This window comes from Crocuta crocuta, unplaced genomic scaffold (genome assembly GCF_008692635.1).
Source record: "Crocuta crocuta isolate KB4526 unplaced genomic scaffold, BGI_CrCroc_1.0 scaffold112, whole genome shotgun sequence".
NCBI classification, from domain to species: domain Eukaryota; kingdom Metazoa; phylum Chordata; class Mammalia; order Carnivora; family Hyaenidae; genus Crocuta; species Crocuta crocuta.
The window spans coordinates 5,910,133-5,936,392 of NW_027528818.1; the positions used below are offsets into that span (position 1 = coordinate 5,910,133).

General features: G+C 34.1%; 1 protein-coding gene and 1 non-coding gene across 3 annotated transcripts in view; both read right to left on the reverse strand.

The window, feature by feature from the left end:
- NAA15 (N-alpha-acetyltransferase 15, NatA auxiliary subunit) overlaps positions 1-26,260 on the reverse strand; it is an 81,924-nt gene that overhangs the window by 27,588 nt on the left and 28,076 nt on the right. For both annotated transcript variants that reach the window (XM_077755962.1, XM_077755961.1), the window contains exons 2-14: positions 23,278-23,362; positions 20,714-20,818; positions 17,428-17,585; positions 16,468-16,602; positions 14,802-14,955; positions 11,392-11,511; positions 9,708-9,803; positions 9,455-9,561; positions 7,583-7,655; positions 4,129-4,298; positions 2,670-2,822; positions 1,982-2,110; positions 668-881 (exon numbers count right to left, since the gene is read on the reverse strand). In XM_077755962.1, coding sequence (XP_077612088.1) covers positions 668-881; positions 1,982-2,110; positions 2,670-2,822; positions 4,129-4,298; positions 7,583-7,655; positions 9,455-9,561; positions 9,708-9,803; positions 11,392-11,511; positions 14,802-14,955; positions 16,468-16,602; positions 17,428-17,585; positions 20,714-20,818; positions 23,278-23,362 — 1,699 coding nt within the window. The remainder of the gene's footprint in view (positions 1-667; positions 882-1,981; positions 2,111-2,669; positions 2,823-4,128; positions 4,299-7,582; positions 7,656-9,454; positions 9,562-9,707; positions 9,804-11,391; positions 11,512-14,801; positions 14,956-16,467; positions 16,603-17,427; positions 17,586-20,713; positions 20,819-23,277; positions 23,363-26,260) is intronic.
- On the reverse strand, positions 6,597-6,703 carry LOC144224875 (U6 spliceosomal RNA). The gene has a single exon (XR_013333169.1). It is a non-coding gene; the product is annotated as a U6 spliceosomal RNA (small nuclear RNA).

Genomic DNA, 26,260 nt, shown 5'->3' on the forward strand with positions numbered 1-26,260 from the left:
ATATATATATATATATATATTATATTTTTTTTTTTTGGAATGAGAGCAAGCGAGCATGCACCTGCACTCACAACTGCATGAGCAGAGGAGGGGCAAGAGAGGGAGAGACAATCTTAAGCAGGCTCCAAGCCCAGCACAGAGCCCAATGTAGGGCTCTATCCCACGACCATGAGATCATGACCTAAGCAAAAATCAAGGGATGCTTAACTGACTGAGCCATCCAGGCACCCCATCCAAGCTGGTTCTTAATGTTCAAGCAATATTTGCCTCTCATTAGGTTAATTATAAATAACTATTAAAAAGAAGAATAACGAGATATACTGAGAGCCAACACTAATGATACAGTTAGTGACTTATAGTATTGTAGTTAGCAATTTATAGTACTGGGTAAACCAGTTATTAAGTGTTAAACTCATATGAGATTCAACTTCTTAAAAGCTAATCATCAGTTGCAAATTAAATTCTTGCTTAACTTTTCAAAGTATAAACAGTATTTTTCTTTCGTTGCTTAGAGAAATTCACAAAATGTCCATCATCATTTTATAAGCATATATAATATCTTCCCACAAGGTGCTTAACAAAAAGCTCAAGAAAAATCTGAACTACACAAAAATATAAATACACAGACACATCATAACATACAATAAGAAACCTTTGAATAGTATACCTGTATCAGCTTCATGTTCTTTATTCTCATCTGTTAGGGGGTTGTCATGAAGCTTCAAATAGATCTCTATAGCAATTCTTGCTGCTTTGAAGTAAAATGGATGTTGTCGAAGTACATCTTCTAGTTTTAATAAGTCCACATATGATCTAAGGGTAATCTTCCTCATACAGTAAGTATGAAAGTCAAACTGGTCGTCAGTGATTTCTATAAAATGCTAACAAAATCATCTTTTTTATTATACTGAAGTAGAACAATGTCAAAGAAAACTATAGAAATCAAACTCTTAGATTTACTGGCTTCCTATGCATTAAAAATTTATTAAAATAAAAAATATTACATATTACAATCATCCACTATAAATACTTTCATATCAAGTAAGCAAATACAAATGGCCACCTCCTATCACAGTATATGGCAAACACCAGGCACCGATTTACTGAATGTAAAGGAAGCACAATCATTTGAAACATATACATTTATTCTTTCCTTAATCGTACTTAAGTAAAGCTAGCATGACAAATCAAACATTATTAGTATACATAATGATGCAGCAGATTTACACATTAATCATTCAGTTTTTATATGTAGAATGAGCTGCAAAGATTATAGTATGTAGTATTTGGTAATTTTTCTGAAAATACAAATCTGAGTCCTAGACAATATTATGTTGGTATGTGAGAGAGAAATCAATTAGTAAGTCAATCGAGCAACCATTGAGTTGAAATGTCAACCTCACACATTTCAACTAAGTTTGGGGGTTCTCGACTTGATAAGAGAAAAAGCATGAAATTATACAAATTATCTTTATTGGTGAAAAACACAGAAAAGGAAAGCCAACCGCTAGAGAGAAATGAATCAAAAGTGAAGAGGACAAGAAAACTATGAATTTACCAAAAAAATGAGGAATTACATAGGCTACAGAAATACCGTAAGAAGACTTCAAAACTGATACCTTATGTATATCAAGGGTGTACTGCATCATCAATCAACCCCGTAACAAACCGGTTCTAGGATACCTTAATGAGCACTGTACTACTGAAGATGCAACCATTTGAAAGAAACATTCAAAAATCAGTAAGACTATAGCCAAGATACAAACTCTCCAGGTTTTTTACATGAATTCTTACAGGAAGAGTAGACAATGGGGAAGTCTGCTCATAATATAGTCTGTAACATTTCTATCAAAAAAACTCAAAAAATGTGAACACTGATATTCAGAAATCACTAGCTGTGAGGAAGAAAAGAAGAAAGTTCCCCCAAAAGTTCAACATATAACAGAATAAAATAAGAAACTCCTACATATAGGGTACTTACTCTTTCAATCTCATGACATTTCTTAAGTGCTTCACCAAATTTATTCATTGCCTTATAAGCCTGGGCACATTCTGTCTGGAACCACATGCACTGCATTTCGTTCAAATTCTCTACTGCTGATGTTCCTTCCTATATGAAAATTACATGCATTTAAGACCATTTCTTAACAAACTCACCATTTCACTATAGAATTTAAGAAGGAAAATATGGTCTCTTGATTTGAATTCTTTCAAACACATTTTCTATATTAACCATTTTCAGAGTAAGGGGATAGTTATTGTATGTAAGAAACTGAAATTGTATTTCTAACCACTAAAAAAATGTACCTTTGTAAATAATCAAAAGATCTACATAACTGGGGTGGGAGAGTAACATAAGATATAGAACACCAGTACCTAGCAGGTATCCGATTAATATTAGTTCCTTTCACTCCTAAAAAGTTTCATCTGAACCATGTCAATAAAAATCAGAGTTTAAAAACACACTGTACAATAAACAAATAATAAAAAAAAAATGCATTGTACCTAAAAAAAAGTTTCATACAAAACTATACTAATACTGAATTATACTAACAATGATTTAATTAAAAACCTATTTTGATAGTAAAAATATTAGAAAAAATTTTTGAAAAATAAGCAAGGTATACAAGTGTAGACTGTTTATTCGTAAGAACAGTAGGTGTACAAACCCTTGTAAACTTTGAGCACATTTCTTCAGCCTCTTTTATCAGGTTGGCTTTTAACATGTACTTTGCACACTTCGAATTAATAAATCTATCTGCTGTGTCCAAGGCCTGGGCCTCATCCATCCACCTTGCAGCTTCTCTAATATTTCCAGCATGCTTATAGGGTAGAAACGCAAATAAACCAATTAGTATGCTAATTTTACAAGGCATGTAATTAGTTACCTACCTATTGATAGATAACTAAATCACAAATGAAAAACAAAGGTATTCTGACTGATCTTAGAACCTTAATCAATGTAGATGTATACATTTTGATATTTTTCTGGTTCCCTGCTAATAAAGACTTGTTTTATTAATATTGTTTACTGTTATACCTCAGTGTCGACATCAGTGCCTGGCACATGATGACTACTCAAAAACAATGGTTAAACTTAAAAATAAGTAATAAAATCTTTAAGTTATAACAATATAAAGGTCATAAAGGCATCATGGCTGAGTATCAGGGAAATTCAGTTAACACACAAAAATACTTATTTTAAAAAAAGTATTCATCAACACTGAAAGGTAAAAGAAAAAAAAAAAGCAGAAGAAGGGAGGAGGAGGAGGAGGAGGAGGAGGAGGAGAAGAAGAAGGAGAAGGAGGAGAAGGAGGAGAAGAAGGAGAAGAAGAAGAAGAAGAAGAAAAGGGCAAAGGTGTGGCCAAATTTCTACCTTAAAGGAAACAAGGACACGTTACTGACTATTACTGGGTGTTTCATGATGCACCCTACTTCACATAACTAGTCCATTTGTCAAAGCCACAAAACTAAGGAGCATTATCTGGCTTTAAGAAGTGCTTTTAAAACATCACTTAATTCCATTAGTTTTGGTAAATAAGTTTTAAGTTGACAATCTCTTCCCTAAGAGATTTTATTATTAATTTGTATTAGTATTAAGAAAGAGAAAAGCCAACTTTATTTTAAGATGATACTAAATCATAGAACTGGGGAGCCTCAAATGGAACCAAGAAGTTAAGAAGACAAGTAAAATGGTAAAATCTTCAGTTTCCTTTCATTAAGATTACCAGATAATGATCATGGTCATCCTCAAATGTTAAAAGAAACAAACATTTCACAGCAAATTAGTAACTTTTGACTACTTATACTCTTACAACTTAAAGCCAACAAAATAACTAGACAGGTGTATATGTGAATCCATGAAAATATGTAATACGAATAACCACACATCTGAATAACCATATGCATGTGTGTATATCTGTGTGTATATACAGATATAAGTCAATAAATTAGTATGACCATGACAAATCTAAAAGTAATCAGACTGAGAAATACACTATACTTATTCCAAGTTTTACCAGCCAGCAAATGTATCGTTTTTGTTACAGCTTTTAGAATCTACAAACTATAGAAAAAATTCTTTATTAAGACTCATTACCTCATAAGAAAAAAGGGCAAGATTTTTACCTTATAGATTTTAGCTTTCACAAGAAAGAGTTCTATCAACGTAGGTGTACTTTCAATAGCGGTATTTATGTATTCCAACGCAATCGATGGCTGACCAATTTTGTCATAATGTTGTGCCAAGTAGTACTGGACCCAAAGTAATGTAGTGGGTGGTTCCTCTTTTCCATCATCTTTAAAAAAGTGGGGGTNGTATTCACCTCCAAATGGCTTTATCTTTATTAATACGAAAAAGTACTTTCAACCATTTGTTTATGAATCTAGCTATAAAACTATCCTTCAATTTGTAGGATCTTTGGAAGGAACCATGCTTTCTATTCCGTATCATTATAGCCCCTAGCACAATGCCTTGAATTTAGTAAGAACTTTATATAATAAATACAGATGATAAATGAGATCAAAGACATTTTTAAAAATTACCTAAAAAAAGAAACTGAAAGGAGTCGGAGAAGACAAGCTGGGCTAGGACTACAAAAGTGTGTGGACTAGGAAGTTATTTATGAGGGGTAGGAAAAAGGTATCAAAACAAAATTTTTATTAATGTGAGGCAAAAACAAAACAAAAACAAAAACTGGTCCTGACTGCTTAATATTTCTAGTTAATATACTAAACTCTACATAAAAATATTTGTGATGTGGTAGAGATTTGGTGATTATGATATTCTTAATATGTTAATATTATGCTGATATGCAATGATGCATAATGTAGGTTGAATAAAAACTATATCCAAAAAATGAGGTAAGTAAAAATGTTTACAGTTTCGTTCATAATTCAACTTCTATATACTCACAAGAAAATGTGTAAGTTAAATATACAACCCACACATTAAAAAATGCTTTTTTATTTGATACCAGTATCTAAAATCTAAGAACTGTTATTTGCTTTCAAAGAAAGCAACAGATTGCTTATTTTTATCCTAGTAAAAGCAGGATGGCTCAGTGGACAAACAATAGGAGTGGAACTCACCAACTCCCGATCTGATAGATCTGCAACTAAAGTGCTGCATATTCTTGGGCATGTCATTGAACCTCTTCCACATTTGTAAAATATGTAGGAAAATGCTGATAATCAAAGGAACATCATGATGATTAACCAATGAAACCATGGTAACGCCTTCTAAAAAGTATTATTAAAATTAATCTGAGACCTAGAAACAATAATCAACCCAACAGCAACGAGCACCCCAGGTCCTATACTGGGCTTTCCCACTGTAAGAACCAGGGCTCCTTTGGAAAAACAATTGATTCCAGGTCTGCTATGGGCAGTGTGCCAGATGAACTAGAATATCTTGTCACACCAAACTGCAAAAAAGCCATCAACTACTACCATGGTATGCGAAGGCTGGAACCATTTGAAATTGCAATGACTTAAAACATCAAGTATATTTAAACCCATGAATTCATAATACCTTTAAAATGTACACCGGCATCTTTGAAGGATGCTACTAAATGAATTCATTATTTTGAAAACTGGGAAACAATAACAAAAAGTAGGAAAGGCAGGAGGGAAAAGCAGCATTTATCTTGATTTTCCTACAGAAACCCAAATACTAGATAAACAGGTAACTGATGAAGGGAAATTTCTCTTATTAGATAATAGAAAATGAATGTTAGAGTATCACCAGTTTGTTATTCCTGACAGTTGATAACATACAATATAAACACTAAATGCCCCCTGATGGAAGAACATTCCACCACCCATGAAATAACCTTGTTCACCCCTTAAATTTAAAAGGAACCGGGTGCCTGGGTGACTAAGTTGGTTAAGTGTCCGGCTTTGGCTCAAGGTCATAAGTTCATGGCTTCTGAGTTCAAGCCTCCTTTGTCCCCCTCTCTTTCTCTACCCCTCCCCTGCTCTCTCATGTGCATGCTTTCTCTCTCAAATATTTTAAAAATCTTAAAAATTTTTAAATAAAAGGAAACAAAAAGCAACCAAAAAACAAAACAAAACAAAAAAACCCAAACAAAACAAAAACCTAAATCTCATTAAGCCCGTCTGTTAGAAGCTTTTGCAATGATGGGAAACATTCTGTATTAGCCCTGGGCAATATGGCAGGAGGCACTGGCTTTACATGGTACTGAGCAGCCTCTGAAATGTGGCCACTGTAACTGAGGAAATAAATTTATTTATTTATTTATTTATTTATTACAAATAGTTTATTGTCAAATTGGTTTCCATATAACACCCAGTGCTCCCACAAGTGCCCTCCTCCATGCCCATCTCCCCCCTCCCCCCCACATCCATCAGTCCTCAGTTTGTTTCTCAGCATTCAAGAGTCTCTCATGGTTTGCCTCTCTCCCTTTCCCCCATTTCCCCCCTTTTTCTCCCCCATGGTCCTCAGTTAAGTTCCTCCTAATCCTCCTATATGTGCAACCATATGGTATTTGTCCTTCTCTGCCTGACTTATTTCAGTAAGCATAACACCCTCAAGGTCCATCCATGTTGCTACACATGGCCAGATTTCATTGTTTAAAAATATGGAACGCTTCACAAATTTGCGTGTCATCCTTGCGCAGGGGCCACGCTAATCTTCTCTGTATCGTTCCAATTTTAGTATATGTGCTGCCGAAGCGAGCACAGGAAATAAATTTAAATTTTATTGAATTTAAAAAATTTTAATAGTCAACACGTGGCTAAGAGCTATCATACTAGACTGTACAGCTCTACATCCAACTAATTATCGCAAATTCAAAGAACAGAGGAATAACATGTAAAGCAACACCATGGGAGTTCATTCAGCAAAATATAGAATATAGAAAAACTTGAGAAAATAACCTAATAATTTGAACAAATAAATTGCAAAAAGAAGAGCAAATAGAAAACCTATATATTTTTTAAAAAGAGAGTTGAGGAATATCAAAATTGAAGTGTAGGTTTCATACGGATCCTCATTCAAACAAACTCCAAAACCAAAATGGAAAAAAAAGGACATTTCTAAGATAACTAGAAATGTAAACATGAACTTTTTTACTCTGATATTAAAAAAGTATTAATGTTCACATGTGGTGATATTATGGTTATGATCATTAGAATCCTGAAATATTCATCAATAAAATGATGTGATGTTTGGGATTTGCTTCAGAATAACATGGGAATAGAGAGAGGGAAGTAGGTTAAGAATACAGATGAAATATGTTTTCCCATGAGTTAAAAGTTATTGAAACAGGATGGCAGATAAATGATGGAGGATCAATATAGGACTAGGACTAGTTTTGTAGATGTTTAGAATTTTACATTTTTTTTCCAGTAAGATAATTAACCAAATATTTTCACATAATGTGCAAATTAATGCATCTCCATCTTAAAAAGAAACAAGTTTAAATATATTAAGCTTACTGTCTAAGTAATGAATACTGACCTTCTGATTAAGAATTTCACAATATATTAAAAATTTCACGATGCTTTTAAAATATAAAACTTTTTTCTTTTTTTTTAAATATAAAACTTGAGCACTTACCATTAGGGTTAAATAACCGGCAGCTTTTTAAAGAGGTTTCATAACCTACTACCAATTCTTCTATGATCGCCACCTAGAGTACAAACACAGACGCGCACTTTAATAATAAAATATGTTAAGTGCAATTACTATTCATTTATAAAACATGTTATTTACTATTAAAGGGCTAAATCAACATTCCAAAATACACATGCACAGCCATGTATACACCCTTTTATAAACCTTAACTTTTGGATAAAAATTTGAAAGCAAGTAAACTATATACATTTTTGAAGGTGTTATTTTTTTGAAGGTATTATTAAGGTGTAACTTTCTAAAAACTTACTGGCAACTCCTTTCCCTGCTAGAAAATAATGCATCAAGCTGAGTTAGAAATAAGGAAAAGGCTGGACAAAAAGATGTAATACTGTGAATGACTTCTCTTAGTTCATTTTTATCTCAATCCACATAAATGACACTCAAAATTAATATCCGTCCTTCAAGAATCAAGAATTAAAAACTATGTGAAAAGAGAAATTCCAAAAGCTTATGATAGCATCAACTCTCAATTTTACAATCCAAGGGAAAGCATTAGTAAAAGTGAAACACGGAACAGTAGGTGAGTTTCTGAAATTCAGGAGAATGAGTGGCCGTCCAGGTTCTGGTTTCTCTGCATCATGACTACACCACTTGCTCCTGGCTTTGTAACAGATCTGTGAATACTTTTAATTTATTCATTCCCTCCTTCGCTTAATCCATCTATAATGGATTTCTGTTACTATGGAAGCTCTCCTAAACGACCTCAATTTAACTGACTCAACAGATTAACACCAGCCCTCTCCATTACCTCAGAAAACTGTGAGGACTGAATGGTCACAGCTAGGTTATTCTGGTGCGCCCATGTTCTTCTGCTCCCACAAGATGAGCTACATGCTTACTAAGTTTTGTTTTCCCAAACCTGTTTGAATCAGTTGCATTTATTATCATTACAGAATTTAATTCAGTATTATGTAATTTAAGAAATGAGGACAGAAGAAAAAACTATTTCAACTTGAATGGAAAGATTCAATGATAAATTAGATGATTTTAACCAATTTAAAAGGTTTAAATGACACAAAAGGGAAAATCATCAAAATATATGTTTCTACAATTAAGACTGCTTCACAAGCATCAAATTTCCACTCCAGTGAAACTGAAAGCAACAGACCATATTTTATTAATGTCATTTATGCAATAAAAAAAAAGTGAAAGTCATCACTAAGGCCCATATTTTGGGCCACTCAATAAGACTGGAAAATAAGTGCACCTTCCATGCTTTAAGGTTATAGTGTTTAGCATGTTTAATTTCTCCCATTTTTCTGATTCTTCACTGTAACTGACTTCTTTTTATCCAATCAAAATGTCTTGATGGCACTGTACTTGCAAGCAAAATAATCTAAATTAAGATATCCTCTTAACAAGCAATTTGAATATTATTATACGTAGCTTAAAGAATAAGTTAACTTACTGGGACACCAACCTCTGCTGACAGATTTTTCTACCAAATAAAAATGGAGACTGATTACGAAGTTAAACCTTAGTTTAAAAAATCACTTCTTTCACCATGAAAAGGGATTAGAGAAAACATTGAAGAAATCACTATCTTACCAACTTTTCATACCTATGCTGACTCAAAATATATAGCAGAAATAAAAGTCAAAGTAAGCAAACAATAAGCTGTTTGACTAAAAAAGAGAAAAGGATGAAAAGTAAGAGGCACAGCACCATTTAAACTGGATAGGTAATCGGATACGAGATTAACAAAATGTGTACTATTGTGCAGAGATAATCAAGAATCAACTATTCCAAATACTGAGCAAAAAAATAATGGTGAATGAAAATATTTTGCTTTACCTTTTCCTTATCTTTGTATAATGACCTCAAAGTATTGAAGACTGGTGGACAACCCTTGCTGAAATTCATCCTTAGAAACTTATCCAAACATTCTTTAAACTTCTCACCTTGGAAGAAAAAAATTCTGTTGACTTGCAATAACCCAGACAACTCTAAAATGCATACTTTAATTTTAATATGCATACTCATATATCTAAAACCAAGGAAAATGTAATTCCTAACATCATTTTCATCCTTTTGCAATTATTCTCACCAGATAAAAAGTTTAATGGCAGTCTTCTTGGCACCAGTCCCCTGGGATATTTAGTCCAGGCCTCCTCATAAATTTTTAGTCGTTCTAACATATTAGCTGCAAATTTAAAAAAAATATATTTTTATAGAAGATTTTAACTGGTTATGTTTTTTCTAGCAAATTACAAATTTCTCAAAGTATAAATTCTTATTAAGCAGAAAATTTGAAGGTGAATATCATTTATAATCTAATCACCTAAATATACCAACAATCATTTTTAAGTATTTCTAATATTTTCATATTTTAAATACCTAGAATCATCTAAAATATATAATTTTCTTTATCCTGTTCTGCTTTAGGTACCTTTCAAAATCTGAGGACTCCTTTACTTTAGTTCTGAGAAAGGCTTGATTACTGTTTCCCATGGCTTCTCTACTATTCTCTTCAGGCTCTCCTTTGGTTTATTCTGGAACTTTTGGATCTATCCCCTAATCTTCCATTTCTCCATATTTTTTTTTTCTAAGGTTTTTCTTTCTTTTTTTAAGTAGGCTCCATGCCCAAAGCGAGGCTTGAACTCACGACCCTGAGATCAAGAGTCAGATACTCCACTGACTAAGCCAGCCAGGCGCCCCTCCATACTTCTTTCACTCAGTGAGAACTCTCCTCTGTTCAATCAATCTTCCAGTTCACTAATTTCTCCTCAGCTGTGGCCTCTCTTCCATCCAATCTAGTAAGATTTTTATGCCAATTCCTTCTTTTCATTCTAGATTCTTCCATTACTCCCTTTTGCTGACATGAATGATAACCATTCTTGTGATGGTATTCCAGAGTAGTACAATATTCTTTGTTATAAGATTCTTTGCTTATATCAATGTATCAATAATGGATCACTACCAGTCTTAAGGGAAACAGCTTCAAATTAGATCATCTTGGGTAAGGACCCCATTTATAGAGGGCATGTTTCTAGGCTTGTCTTCACAAGCAGGTCCAATTCACGGGAGAGGGCAGTGGGGGTGTTGTGGGGAGAGTCTCTGGACCCAAGTTCATTTGAGTGATGGAAATTTAGTCCCTCTTCCCATACAGGAAACAGTGCTACTCGTTCAGCATGGCTACATTCATGTGCCCTTGGGAGGCCATGGTACTGTGGCCACAGAATTTGCTTGCTTCTTCCCTTTAGGGAGACAACTCTATGTAAGGAGACGTTTCTGTCAGTAGAAATTTCCCTTTCAATTTTTTGATGCTGCCATGCCATTTGTGAATTTGTCAAAGTTGTCTCTGTAACTCTTTTCTCAAGTACTTCTATAAATCTGTAGAAGAGAGGTTTCAGAAAATACTCAGTATGCCATATTAAATGGAAGTTTGCAACCGTACTTTTGTATTCAGATTTTGAATCAATTCTTAACCTCTATTTTTCTAGTTGTTTTCCAGTGAGTTAATATTTATCAACAAAAGACGCAATTAAAACAAAAAGGAAGTTTTATGGGCACCTGAGTGGCTCAGTCAGTTGAGCGTCCGGACTTCAGCTCAGGTCATGATCTCATGTTTCATGGGTTTGAGCCCCATGTTGGGCTTTGTGACAGCATGGAGGCTGCTTCAGATTCTCTGTCTCCCTCTCTCTCTGCTCTTTCCCTGCTTATGCTCTCTCAAAAATAGACAAACATTACTAAATTTTTTTAAAAAGAAAAGGAAGTTTTTTGAATAGTACCTGGTTTGAGTGCCTTTTCCAGGCCTTTGTAATAGGCCCAATTTTCAGGATTTCTCTCTTGTAATCCTCTATAAACATCAGCTGCATCTTCCAAACGACCTAACTGCAACAGAAGTTCCCCTGATGAAAAACAAATTAAGTTAACCAAATGTCTTCTGATTATAGCTGTAACTTTTCCTTAAACTTTCTCTTAAAACCTCCTCAATGTTGGGAAATGGATTTGGTGTCCTAAGTTTCCAATTTTCTTCAACAAGACTACCATGTTATTTCGTCTCTTTTTCTGAAGTTCATATTTAGAAATGCCATCCTCTCCACATCCTCAATTTATTCAGGTATTTGTCTAACTCCAAGCTATTTCCCCAAATTCTCTGAACACAATCACCAATCTACCATCTACTACAAATTACTCTGGACATATAATTTCAACGTCTGAACTAATGACCCAATCCAATACTCTAACCTTATGTTAGAGTATGTCCTTATGTTAGAGTACTAACATAACCTTATGTTAGAGGGGACCTTATGTCCCCTAATCAATTCTTCTCTAGCAGCCCACAGTCATGGCCACATTCAAAACCTGCTTTTTCATCTCTTTGAACCACCAAATAGGGTACCTATCTTGCTTTAAGATGAACTGTCTTCTCTAGCTTACTCTTGTCTCACTAATCCTAGCCTTGAATCTTAAAGAAAAGCCATTCCCTTTCCTTTAGACCTCTTAGTAACTTATAGATTCATTGCTGGTTTTCTCTGCGCTGTAAAGCAATCTCATCCCTAAATGATACTAGCAGCCCCAAATATCAAAATCAGTCTCAAAACTGACTTAAGGCCTAGATCATCCCAAATGTTTGTTTGCTGAGCACCTTCTCAGAAAAGGAACCAAGTCATTAGATGAACAGACAGAGGCACTGGTTTCACTAGAAATCTATGAATGCCTAAATCCTTATCCTTAATGGGTTTCCATCCAAAGGTATTATTTTCAAATCGCAACTTCACCCTTGTATTCTCTGCTCTCATTAGACAATAAAAATGAACACTTACTCACTGTTCGCTCTGTTCCAGTGACTTAAATGTTTCACATGAATTAAATCAATTTTCAAAACTCTACAAAATACATTAGTATTATTTTTATTATTTTAAAGCAGAAAAAAGTAAATTTGCTGATGGTCTTTCCGATGGTTAATTGTTGGAATCAGGATTTGAATCCAAGTAATTTGACTAAAAGAGAGCCCTTCTGCTTAACACCTGTATCACTGGCTCTCAGTCAAGGTCACTTTGCCACCCAGAAGACATTTGGTAATATCTGGAAATATTTTTTGGTGATCACAAAAAGGGATGGGGTGATGCTGCTGATATTCTGCTAAGTAGAAGCTAGGGATGCTGCTAAACTTTCTGCAACATACAGGATGCTTCCATCCCCAACATCTTGGGCTCGAAATAGTGCCAAGGTTGACGATTGCTCTATACCACGCAAAAACCTACTTCACTGAGAACAAAAAAAATCCTGCAACTTTTCTTCCCTACACTACATGCATCCAACATTTCCTTTCCTTAATTTTCTACCACTTTTTCTTTGCACAAGGAACTGATGGTGGAAGAATTAACAAGGAGACTTTCTGCCTAACTATGCCCACTCACCCACCCCAGGAAGTTCCCAAATTATTCAGACCACTAACAAAAATGCTTTTATTACTGGAATTTCCAAAAATTAATGTTCTACTCTCAGTTCCTTTCTATTCTCGTTATATACTTTGTCCTCAACATCTGACTCACTGTAAATAGACCATACATACCTTTTTTGGAATGAAATAATGGCTGTTTCCTATTTCACCTAGGAAAATGGAAACGACTAGAAGGGAACTCCCAAATGTCCACTATATCTGTACACTTACTTCTCTATATACTCTACCCTTTCGTTACTGTGAACTATTCATGTTGTCATCTAAAGCTAATCCTTCAGTTTATCCACTAGATCTCATCTTCTTTGCTGTATCAAATAGTCTGCCTCTACTGGATTATTCTCCAGTGAGCACAAGCACATGATGTAAAAACAAGACAAAACAAAACAAAACAAACCTCCTTTGATCCTGTATTCCATTTCATCTAGCATCACCACATTTTTGTTTCCCTAGCAACAAAACTCATTTTATGAGTCTTCGATGCATGCTATCTTTAATTCCTCAACTTCCAATGTCATTTAGTTCTACTTGATTTATGTGGAGTTTTACCACCCTCCTTCCAGATGTTCAAAGAGTGCTTTTGTTAAGATCACCAATAACTTCCAATTTCCTAAAGTCCACTGACCAATTCTGAGTCCTCATCTAATTTGACCTGTCATTCTTTCTCACTAATAGAGGTATCAAAAGGATCAAATGAAATAATGTACTTAAGAGTATTTTGAAAACTAACATGTATTTCAATAAAGAAACAAAGGTCTAAGCCTTGCACTTGGTCATATAGCTAGTTAGAAGCCAATAAAGGAACCCAAACTAGTTTTTTCCAATCTTGTGAATTTTCCAAAAGTCATCCCCTCCCTTTATAACTAATAGACCACAAATGGGTGATCAACTCAAATGTAAGATGGCTGTCTCAGATCTGTAGTTCACAAATGATTTCCAGCAACCTTATACTTCAATTTTGTCTTGCCAATAGCATTATCCTCTGCTGAAAGTTCATCTGGCAAATAATGGCTTATCTACTATACACACAAGTATCACACTTTTTTTAGTGTTCAACTTCAAAAGGAGCCAAAGGGATCTGAAAACAGCAAATCTCAATTCCCTGACTAACAAGGGCAAAGTGACATTTCAGATAGTAACTCTTAGAAAAGTATTTCTATTTTCAGTTACTTGTTATTCTTTCATTTTCCATAATCAGTTCCTCAACTTTGAAACTCTGAGATTCTTTTTGCTCAGCTCTCTAATAAATGGCAGCGTTGGAGAGCTTTATGTAAGGATCCACTCCTCCAATCACAATCCACACAAGAGTCAAACCTCTGGTTTCAATTCATACTCTATGTCCAGAAAGACACTTAGATAAACCAGGAAGACTCTGTGACTGCTCCATATTTACTTAAGTAAAGAATGACTTGCCAATAAGTCAGTAACACATTCAGTTTTGCTAATAAACTGTTCCTAAGAAACTTATTCCTAATATTTTCAAATAAACATTTTATTTAAAAAAATATTGAGCCATTTCTTGTAATCATTGTTTTTCACAATTATTTTTTCCTATATCAATAATACCCATTGTTCAGATGTGTACTTTCCCACATTACAAATTACTCAAAGCGCATGAGTAATACAGATTTTCTATAAAAAGTTGAATTATATGCAATTATCAGCAACTATATTTTTTAGCCTTGCTCTTTGTTGTAATTAAATAATAGAATAAACGATATTCTTAAAAAATACCTTTGGTTTCTTCTACAGCAAGTTTATCACAAATCTGCTTTTCATAGGTACAAAGATGTTCCAGGGCTTCTCTATAAAGACCTGCTTCCCGAAGAACTTGGTTCTGATATAAAAGGAGTTCGCTATATTCATAATCCACTTTATCAGGGGATGTCTATATATGGATATAAGGAATACTAACAGTAAGCATTTTGTTTTCATTATTAGAAAATTGTTTATACACTCAAAATACATATAAGATGTCAAAGGATAATATCTGATTGATAAAATTCATTTTTTAAAAAGAATCCCTAAATATCTGTCTAGGGAGAATTAAGTAAATAGTGACAATATTAACTTGAATAAAGAATCTCTAAATCCTTACATATAAAACAGGGGAGAAAGGAAGGCTCTTACTTAACAGAAGAATGTCAAATATTTAAGAAACTTAGAAAAAATAAGAGAATAACCATGTTGCAACTATTATAAAACAGGTGATTCAGGCAAGAATCAATGAATGTTAAAACTATTGGTGATGGGGATGAGCACTGAGTGTTATGTGGAAACTAATTTGACAATAAACTATTTATAAAAAAAAAAAAACTACTGGTGAAAGTTTGATGAGGAACAGGCTATTTAGAAAATCTCAAACTGCTGACTAAACACAAAGAGTAAAAAAAAAATAATTTTACAGTGAAGAAACCTGGCAGACACCACCTTAACCAAGTAATTAAATGCAACAAACAGGGGTGCCTGGGTGGCTCTGGTGGCTAGGCGTCTGACTTCAGCTCAGGTCATTGGTTTTGCAGTTTGTGGGTTCAAGCCCCACCCTGAGCTCTGTGTTGACAGCTTGGAGCCTGGAGCCTGCTTTGGATTCTGTCTCTCTCTCTCTCTCTCTCTCTGCCCCTCCCTTGCTCACATTCTTTTTCTTTCTCAAAAACAAACATTAAAAAAATAATAATAAATAAATGAAACAGACATTATGCGCCTCTCAACGTGATGAACTGAGAAGGGCTAAACATCACTTTTGTGGCTTCCTGCCAAAAATGCTTAAATACATAACTATAATGAGGAAATCCCAAACAAATCCAAGTTGATGGGCATTCTACAAAAGCACCTGCTCTACTTCTTGAAAAATATAAAGGTCATGAAATACAAAGAACTTATTAAACTTTAAACTTCCAGACTAAATCAGACTGAATAGAAATGACAACTAAATACAAGTTATGATTCTAGTAATGGGGGGAAAAATTTTAGGATGTAAACCAATCAATACGTTTTTAATATTGGCTGTGGATTAGATAATAAATAATAGTCAAAGTTAAATTTCCTAATTTTTTGGAAATCTATATTGTATTGTGTATACACAGTTGATAACTACAGACTTATTCTTAGGAAATATCACAGTAATGGATTTATGAGTAAAGATCATGGTGCCTGCATTACTCTCAAATGTTTCAGGGAAAAATTTAATAGTTAAATAGATACAGAGATTGTAAAATAAATATGTTAGGTATTAACAATGAGATAATGTGAGTGAACTCCCATATGGAGTTCTTTGTACTATTCTTGCAACTTTTCTGTAACTTTGAACTACTTCAAGATAGAAAGTGAGCAAGTCTACGTACACTTCTTTTTCATAATTAAAATTAGACCCAGTTTACTAGGTCTAGTTTTTGTTTGTTACCTGCTGAGTTTTCCTAAATTCTTCTAATATCTTTGCGGCCATTTCATAATCTTCTAGTAAATGGTAAGCAATAGCATAACCAATCCATGATGCTCTCTGTGCAGGGCGCAGCTGAAGTAACTGATATCTCGTTTCCTTTAAAGGGAAAAAAAGACCACTTTTTCTTAAGTTTACAGTGAAAACAAATTCTTCTTAAAAGATTATATTAATTTACCCAATAATGCAGATCAATTTGCAACACAATACTGGGAATAATAATGGAAAAGAGCTTCAGACATCCATATTGTGTAGCTTTATAGCTGCAAAAAATATTTGGTAAGAGGTACAAATGAAGCTTCCAAGACAATCTTCTAACTATTTTAAAAGTCAAGACCAAATATGCTTTATTCTTTTCTGAATTACTTTAAAAAGGGGGGGGGGGCAGGATGGAAAGGCAAGTACAAAAGAAAAATTTTTTTAAAAATGCACACCCCACCTACTGAATTAAGATCCACTGATATTACAAAGACTGAGCACATATGACAAAGACTAAACAGATCTGAATTAACACTGATTTAAGGGTTAAAATATAGGTACAAAGACAGGATACTAGTCTCAATGGAGACAGAAGAAACAAATACACTTCCCAGACAAATGTGAGAACTAAAGGTTGTATCTACATGTTAATAGGAGACAAAGGCATTGCCTACTTGAGGAACATATATGTTAATTTTCATTGAATTAACTCCATTCTACACAGTAATCCAATTCTGCCTTGGAGTAAAATAATGTATTTGTAAAAACTGGATTAGTCCAGTCAGAACAAATACACAATCACTACTGGGGGGAGGGGAAGTATGGGCAAGACTCCATTAAATTCTATTTTAAGAACAGAAAATTTTGTTTTCAGGAAGTACTCAAAAGTTTTAAATATTTGAACACTACTTTCCCCTTAGAATAAAAAAATCCTACTTTACTTACCCTGTAACCCTCAAGATCTCTCATTTGAATTTGGAGTAAAGAAAGATCCCTTAAGATTTGAAGATTGTCTTTATCCCATTTTAATGCATTTCTGTAACACTTAATGGCTTCATCATATTTCTTGTCTGACCTCTGGAGAAGGCCATAAACATGCCAACCTAAAGGATTTGGTTAAGGATACAATCTACAAGTCAAGAAATAATAATACTCCAATAATATTCCTCAAAAAGCTCAGAAAACTGTAACTATTTACAAAATTACAAGTTTTGAAAAAAAGTAGAAAATATAAAGAGAGTAGTTTAATAGAGTGAAAACAGCATACCTTTTTGAGCCAGGTAGGTCTTACCTGTCTCACTGGCTGTGAACTTGGACAAGTTATTTAGTCTTGTTATGTTTCTTCAATTATAATATGTAAACAGAAAGTCTATACAGCATAGTTTTGTAACTAAATGGAAAATACTGGTACAAAATAAATGCTCAATATATGTTAGGAATTATCTTTATTTTTACAAGAAGAAAGAGGGAATGGGTATACACATGACATAATTATTTTACATCATGTATAGTTTCTTTGGCTAACAAGATCCACCGTATAGAACGCTTAGCAGAGTCTAAAGTTCCTAAAAGTCAACACACAGAAGATTAAAACCACATATAAGTTAAAAATCATTTAGCAAATAATTATTAAAATATTTTAATAAGGAGGGTGTAGGTGATCAAACTAGACTGTTTCCTGCATTCAAAAATGTTCAAGTCTAGGGTGTCTGGGTGATTCAGTCAGGTAAGCATCTAACTCTTGATTTCGGCTGGGGTCATGATCTCACGGCTTGTTGGTTCAAGCCCTACGTTGGCTCTAATAGTGCAGAGCCTGCTTTGGATCTTCCATCTCCCTCTCTCTCTGCCCCTTCCCCACTTGCTCTCACTCACTTGCTCTAAAAATAAACAAACTTAAAAAAAAAGAATTTTTTAAAAATGTAAAGTCTAATTAGGGCACAGATAAGTAAACTAAATTACAGTAGGTTGCAAAAAATGCCATAAAGGGGGAAAATATATAAACAATTACACTTCCCTCATATAGGTCTATTTCACTTTAGACCTTGATTACTACAGTCACCCACCCTACCTTCAGTCTCTCTGCTTTCAGTCTCTATCAGAGTAACCTTTCTAAAAGCCATATAATCAAAAGAAAGGAATTCACTTCCCTTTCCAGAAACTTGTAGTTTTTCTCTCCCAGATGAAATTCAAATTTTTCAATCAAACAACTTTCATGCCAGAGTCAGTAAAATACATAATGTCTAGGATGGCACATGTAACTGAAAATACATATTTAATATCATAAATTTTATTTGATAAATCCTTGCTTTTATAATATAAATGACAAAATAAAGTTTAACACAATCTTCTCAGTTGGTTGGAACATGTTTTTAAAAGCCTAAGACACGCTACCTTTCATAATCTGACCCCTATTACCTATTATTTCAGGACTTGATCACCTCTCTTATGCATTATAACAACCTCTTAACTGTCTCTAAACCTTACTGCCTAAAAATCTATACTTAAGGAGTTTAACATTACTAAAAATTTAAAGAAACGTATGCCCATCAAGAGGAACACAAATAAGGGGCGCCTCGGTGGCTCAGTTGGTTAAGTTTCCAACTCCTGATATTGGCTCAGATAGTGAGGTTGTGGTAGTGAGATGAAGCCCTAGGTCAGTCTCCACACTGAGCATGGGGTCTGCTTAGGAATCTCTCTCTCCCTCGCTTGCTCTCTAAAAATAAATAAAATTAAAAAAAAAAAAAAAAAAGGNAAAAAAAAAAAGAGGAACATAAATAAATCATAGGTGAATACACACAGAACACTACGTAATCATTAAAAATGATGAAAACGACAGTTTTACTAACTAGTCCTTTGATTACCCTTTGAATTTCTGCTTATTCCCAACTCACTTACTTTCGCATTAATGGATTACTGATAATTTCTGAACAAGCTGTAATGCTTTATGTAAAACTCGAACATTTTTCTGTATATGCTGCTAATAAGTTCCTTTCTTCACTAGACTGTAATTCCTCGAGAGCAAAATCCATCTTTTCTTCATCTGTAGTATGCCAGAGGCCTAGTAAACACTTGAAATTTTGCTAAGTGTCTTGGCACTAAAAATTATGTCAGCTTATAAAAGAGGTAAAGATATGTTTGTTAAAAAAAAAACTATTTAAAAAAAGAGCAACCCTCAGTTTTTTTCTCTGTCTTCCCTCAGATATTTGTACTTGCTCCTAACTTTACACTTCTCTTAAATATTTCTGGTACAGTATCTTAGCGTTATCAGAGACTATGTCAAACATCAAATATATCTCATCACTAAATCTTTACAATACCACAATGAAGTGGGTATGGTTATCCTCATTTTACACATGAGAAAACGAAGCCCTAAGATCACAGAAAGAAGCTGAGGTGAAATTCAAACCCAAGGGAAGCACACTCCAAAGCCTGTGCTATTAATCAGTATACAACACTGCCTCTGTTTTCTCTGAATTTAGTATGATGATGAAATCTGCAGGGTGCTTCTTTATTTGTAGGTGTGGGAAGAGCTTTCATAAAAACAGTCACTCCCTTACCTGTGGGGGATATGTTTTAAGAACCCCAGTAAATGCCTGAAACAACAGATAGTACTGAAACCTATCTATACTATGTTTTTGCCTATACACAAATACCTACAATAAAGCTGAATTTACAAATTAGGCATGGTAAGAGATTAACAACAATAACTAACAACAAAATAGAACAGCTATAATAATATACCATAATAAAAGTTTTGTGAATGTGGTCTCCCTCTCAAATATTTTATTGTACCATACTTACCCTTTTTTTTTGTGATATAAGATGATAAAATGTCCACATGATGAGATGAAGTGAGGTGAATGACGCAGGCACTGTGATGCCACTACTGACCTGATGGTGTGTCAGAAGGATATTGTGCATCCAGACCACAGCTGACCTCAGGTAACTAAACCTGCAGAAAAGGAAACTAACCGTGGCGGGGGGAAGGGGGCCTTGCCGTGACTATAGTATTTTAAAAGGCAAGTTCGATTTACCTGAATAGAACTGATGTCAGAAAAAAGGTAGGTACATAAAAATGTTCCATGAAGACAGCTGTGGTTATTCAATGTAAAAAAGAAACCATCTCCTCTGGAGTTACACATAAGAGGAATCTAAAATTTCTGACTCCCAAATTGCTATCTTAGCTCAAGACACCCCAATCCAATCCTTAAACATATCTCAAAAAGGATACACACATGACTCTTCAAGTCATTTCTCAAACCTCTACGAACCAATTCATAAGCTTCTTCCTTTTTCCCCAAACAGTTCAATGTTAATCCTTTCATAGCCAGGGTTTCTATTTAAAAAAAAAAGGAGAGAAAGAAATAAAAATTAACATAAAGAATAATTAACAAAAAAGTGATCATAATCTCAAAAAATTTTTATATTACCCTGAGAATTACTTTTTAATTTTTTTTTTTTAATTTCGAGAGAGAGGGAGAGACAGCGTGAGCAGGGGAGAGTCAGAGAGAGAGGGAGTCACAGACTGAAACAGGCTCCAGGCTCCGAGCTGGCAGTCAGCACAGAGCCCGACGCGGGGCTCGAACCCACGAACCACGAGATCATGACCTAAGTGAAAGTCGGACGCTTAACCGACTAAGCCACCCAGGCGCCCCTACCCTGAGAATTTAAATCTTCAAGATTAGTTAGAAAATTTCCAGGTTTGTACGTAACTAAGATATTTTAAAAACTGACAAATCTGGTAAATACACATTTCTATTCTCTAGGCATCCCTAGAATTTTTTAGATAAAAAGATACAAAAATGCATGAACATCTGATAATATGTGTGCTAACAAGAGACAATGACTCTATTACTGTTCTTCAAGAGAATTCAATGGGGTTACCTCATATAATTACTTCTTTAAAGTACAGAAAACTTTACCTTAAAACAGACTTTATTTCTGTGAACCCAAATTATATTAAAATTAAATTCACTGTTCAAATATTAAAACACGCACATAAATTGTCTACATTTCTTATTTTCATAAATTTATTTTTAATTGATTGTTTGGGATTACCAAACACACAAGAAAAGAAAATGTCAGACATCTGCCATTCACAATCAAAAGATTAACAGAGAATTGAGGGAAATACTAAGTTTTCAGAAAAGGAAATGAAAAAAAGCTATCTAATTTTATAATGTCTATGTTATAAAGCATACAGGAATAAAAAAATTCTCATTATAAGTTACCAAACTTTTAGGACTAAAATTTGTAATTTATAGAATAATTAATTAGAAATAATGGGTAAAAATTAAAAGTATTACCCTGAGGAAGTCAACATTTATCGAAAATAGAGATAAAGAAATAGAAGGGGAAAAACTATGTACAAATAATTATAAATCATATATAGCTTTCAAGAAAAAGCAAGCAAAACATATTTGGCAAGTAGCCAATTAGCAAGGTACGGCATAAAAAATTCTTTGTTGTCAAATACGTAAAGTCTGTTCAAATAACAAGTTTTTCCAAGCATCTTAAAGTGCCTTAATTAATGAAACTCTGGGATGCCATTAAGTCTTAGACAAACCATCATTTTATGTACTGTTAAAATACTTTCAATTAAATTATGGCACCTCATATGCAATCTGATTTCAGATTCGTTAACATACGAGGGGAAACTGCATTTTAGAAACAACAAAATTTGGGATTAGGAGGAACTTAACTGAGGAACAAGGGGGAGAAGAAGGGGGAAAATGGCGAGGGAAAGGGAGAGAGGCAAGCCATGAGAGACTCTTGAATGCTGACAAAAACTGAGGACTGATGGATGTGGGGGGAGGGGGGATGGGCATGGAGGAGGGCACTAGTGGGGATGAGCACTGGGTGTTATGTGGAAACTAATTTGACAATAAACTATCTGTAAAAAAAAAAAAAAGAAACAACAAAATTTGGTATTCTGCTGTACTGAAACTCTACCATGACTAAAGTATTAAAAGTTACTTTACCAGTAGGCATACTTTAAAAAGGAATATAAAACAATGTACTATTCACCTAACAAAACAATATTTACTTTTTAACAAGGACAAAGAGATATATTTAGGTGCTTTTATTGTAGGTCTTTTTTCTCTCACTGCTTTCCACCTCCAAGAAATTTTATTATTATAGTAAAAGTCTGCAGGAGTAAAAAGAGCCAACTGTACAAATCAGGTCAATGAAAGCTTAGTTTTCCTTTGTGTCTTCACAAGTTAAGCCATACACTTTCCTCTTACCCTACAATCTTCTTTCCTCACATAGGCAAAAGCTATGTAAGTTTTCAGAACATTCCAATATACAAATCATGTCATAATGCATGCCAGTCTTGAAAAACTAACATACAATGCTCAATAAAAAGATGCTGGCTCATGAGCAGTAGACAAAATGGGCACTTTTTGAATAAGCTTACTGTAAGAAATAAAAATTTTCCAACTTAACAAAAGTTCTAAAGCAAATTTTTTCTAATAACATCTTAAATAAACTTATTTATTAAGCTTAAGCATATTTGTCCCACTAATTTCCTGCCTTTCCTACAGCACTAATCTTCTAAACAGGAATAAACCAAAAATCAAGTGGAATGTGTTAATTTTCCTGATATTCAACTATGGTATTATCAACTATGGTATTCAAACTATGGGTATTAAACATCTTCTCACAAAAGTTAAGGATAAGGTCCATTCCTCTAAAACAGGAAGCGTGAAGTAATAGAACCCAAAAATCTGAAGCCACACAAGTTAGCAAACCCCTATTTACTTACACTTACAAGTATAGGGTATTTATACTTACCTCCATGCTCTGCAAATTTGGGATTAGAGAGGATCTGTTTACAGAACTTCAACCCATTTCGATACTGTTTATGTTCATAACATCTCTGTCAAAAGAAAAAAGAAAAATTTGAGTTTAGCAAGAAGTGCAAACAATTTTAATTTCAATCCTAAGATTCTGATTGCTAAATACAACAGAATCATGAAATGTTACTTCCAAATTCTCCTAAATCCCACTAAAATGCCAGTTAAAAAACAAAGAAATGAAGATTCAGATAAAGACAGTAAAACCAGGACAAAGTGACACAATATAGATTAGGAAAAATAAGAAATCATCAGCTCACAGGGCACCTGGGTGGCTCAGCTGGCTAAGTGTCTGACTCCTGATTTCAGTTAAGTCATGATCTCAGGGTTCATGGGATTGCACCCCGTGTCATCTCTGTGCTGGGTGTGAAGCCTGCTTAAGATTCTCTTTCTCCCTCTCCTCACCAAAATAAATGAACATTTTTAAAAATTTTATTTAAAAAAAGAAACCGACTCACTCCAAAAAGTCCAAGTGTTACAGAAAATGAAAACTGAAAAAAAAAAAATATAGAGGTATAGAAATTATATTTCAAAGTAATATTTTCTTGTCACTGAAGGAAATAAGTTTCTCAAGCCACAAGAGACAAACAAATGAATGCAAAATATAAAGAAGAAAAAAAAGACCTATACCATGGCACATCATAATGAAATTTTAAAGCCTTGAAAATAAAGAAAAGGTCCTTAAAAACTTCCATGGGGGAAAAAAGTCACATAAAAAGGACCTGTACTTAGAATGACACTGAACTTTTATTCCAAAATAATAATGGAGTACTGCTGAAAGCTAGAAAACATCTACACACAGTCCTCAAAATTCAGAGTGAAATCCAGTTTTGACCTAGAATTCCACACCCAACCAATTATCAATCAAGTATATGAGTAAAATGACATTTAAAGGCTTCGCAGAAAACTAAAATTTTACCTCTATGCACTCTTCCTTAGGAGGCTATTAAAAAGAATCAAAACAAACAAAAGACAACATGGTATTGGTAAATAAATCTAATACAGAAAAAAAAAACCCAAAAACTTAGAGAACGACCACTCCAAAATAAAATAGGAAGCCAAAGTCCACCATGGCCTAGGTTTCCAGTAAGGGCAAAAATGGAACTCGTATACTTCATAATATGTAAATTATTATTTATTAGCACATGACAAAAATTCAGGCACATTTCAGGAAAATGAGCAATACATCCACAGAAAACCAGGCAACTGAATAAATCAGACAGGTTTAACTCTAGGAGAAATAAAGGCTTGTCTAAGACAGCAAGAATGGTCTTAAGTGTAATATTTGGCTTAACAGTAAATACTATATAGGTAATTATAAAAATAAATATTCAGGGGCGCCTGGGTGGCTCAGTCGTTTAGGCGTCTGACTTCAGCTCAGGTCATGATCTCACAGTTCGTGGGTTTGAGCCCCACATTGGGCTCTGTGCAGACAGCCAGCTCAGAGCCTGGAGCCTGTTTCGGATTCTGTGTCTTCCTCTCTCTCTGACTCTCCCCTGCTCACGCTATGTCTCTCTCTCTCTCTCTCAAAAATGAATAAAACATTAAAAAATAATAAATAAATAAGTAAATAAATATTCAGTACTAGCCTATCAAAATATTATATAACTATGATGAGGTAATGAGAAAAAGTAGATAAATATATGAATGATGAAGTTCTAAGTCCTTCTTCTCCATAACCAGAAGTCAACAAATGTCTAAAAGTCATGTAACTATAAGAGTAGTATATTATAAAGCAACAAAAAAGCAAATACCAGAGAAACTGGCTAGGAGGGTACTTGATTCACAAGTGGGAGGGCGGGGGTTGACGGGACAGGGGATAAGTGGACACATTTTTTTCCACTACTAATGTTTTAGTGCTATCTGGCTTTCAGGTATCAACGTATGGTTTCACTAATAACAATTTTTTAAACCAGTGTATTTGATACAGAAAAAAATTGTGCACGTAAAAGGTAAGATAATCTATGCGAGAATTCGCGGTCATAAATTTAAGCAAATTTTACTCACAACTTTTGAAACCATAAGTACAAAATATGAGAGAAAACTTAATTCAAATGATGACAAAAATCACAGCAGAAAAAAATGTGTAGAAACAATGAAAATGTAAAACTTTACATTTGACATCAAAGAAATCAATTGCTTAATTAAGCTCAATTACAGAGCTGCTCTATAACCATCTATGTACTCACTATCCTTCTTTGTTGTTTCTCATCTCAAACCTAATCTACCCAAAACACAACTGAATTTCTTCCCCCAGAATCTGTTCTGGCATCAAGTCTTTATCATCTTAGTAGATGCTTTCCCCACAACTCACCCAGGCAGATGTGGAGAAAAAAACAAAAACACCTATTTATCTTTGGTGCTTGCTTTCTCTCATACCTCCATCCTCGAGTGGGCACCATTATTTCCAATTTCTCTGCAGTATCTTCCTAACTGTCTGCCCCTCCCACAAGCAACTATACACTAAGCAGATAGTGATCTGGGTGATAAGGAGGAGGAGAAAGCAGCAGCAGTAACTTAGGACTATCATTAATCATATGTAGTCAAAGAAACATAACTAAGAAATTAAATTCAGTGTTCCTATTTACTCTGCAGAAAACCCAAAACTAGTTTGGTTTTCTTACAATAATTACAGTAACAGTAAAAAGCTTTTAAAGTAGGCTGTGATATAAAGACTAGTTAAAAGGGACACTCTGGACTTGTCAACGTTTTCCAGGAACTGCAAAGAACGTTTTAAGTACATTGTTCTTAATCCTCAATTAGCTTTCTGAAAATTTTTTTCTGTAAAAATACGGTAAGGGAACTTCTACTTTTTGGCCATGACGGAAAAAGTGAGGCTGAACTTGCCCTTCAACTGGACAAAACATATGAAATAACCTGTCAGACACTGGACAATAGGAAGTGCAGGGTTGTGAACCTCA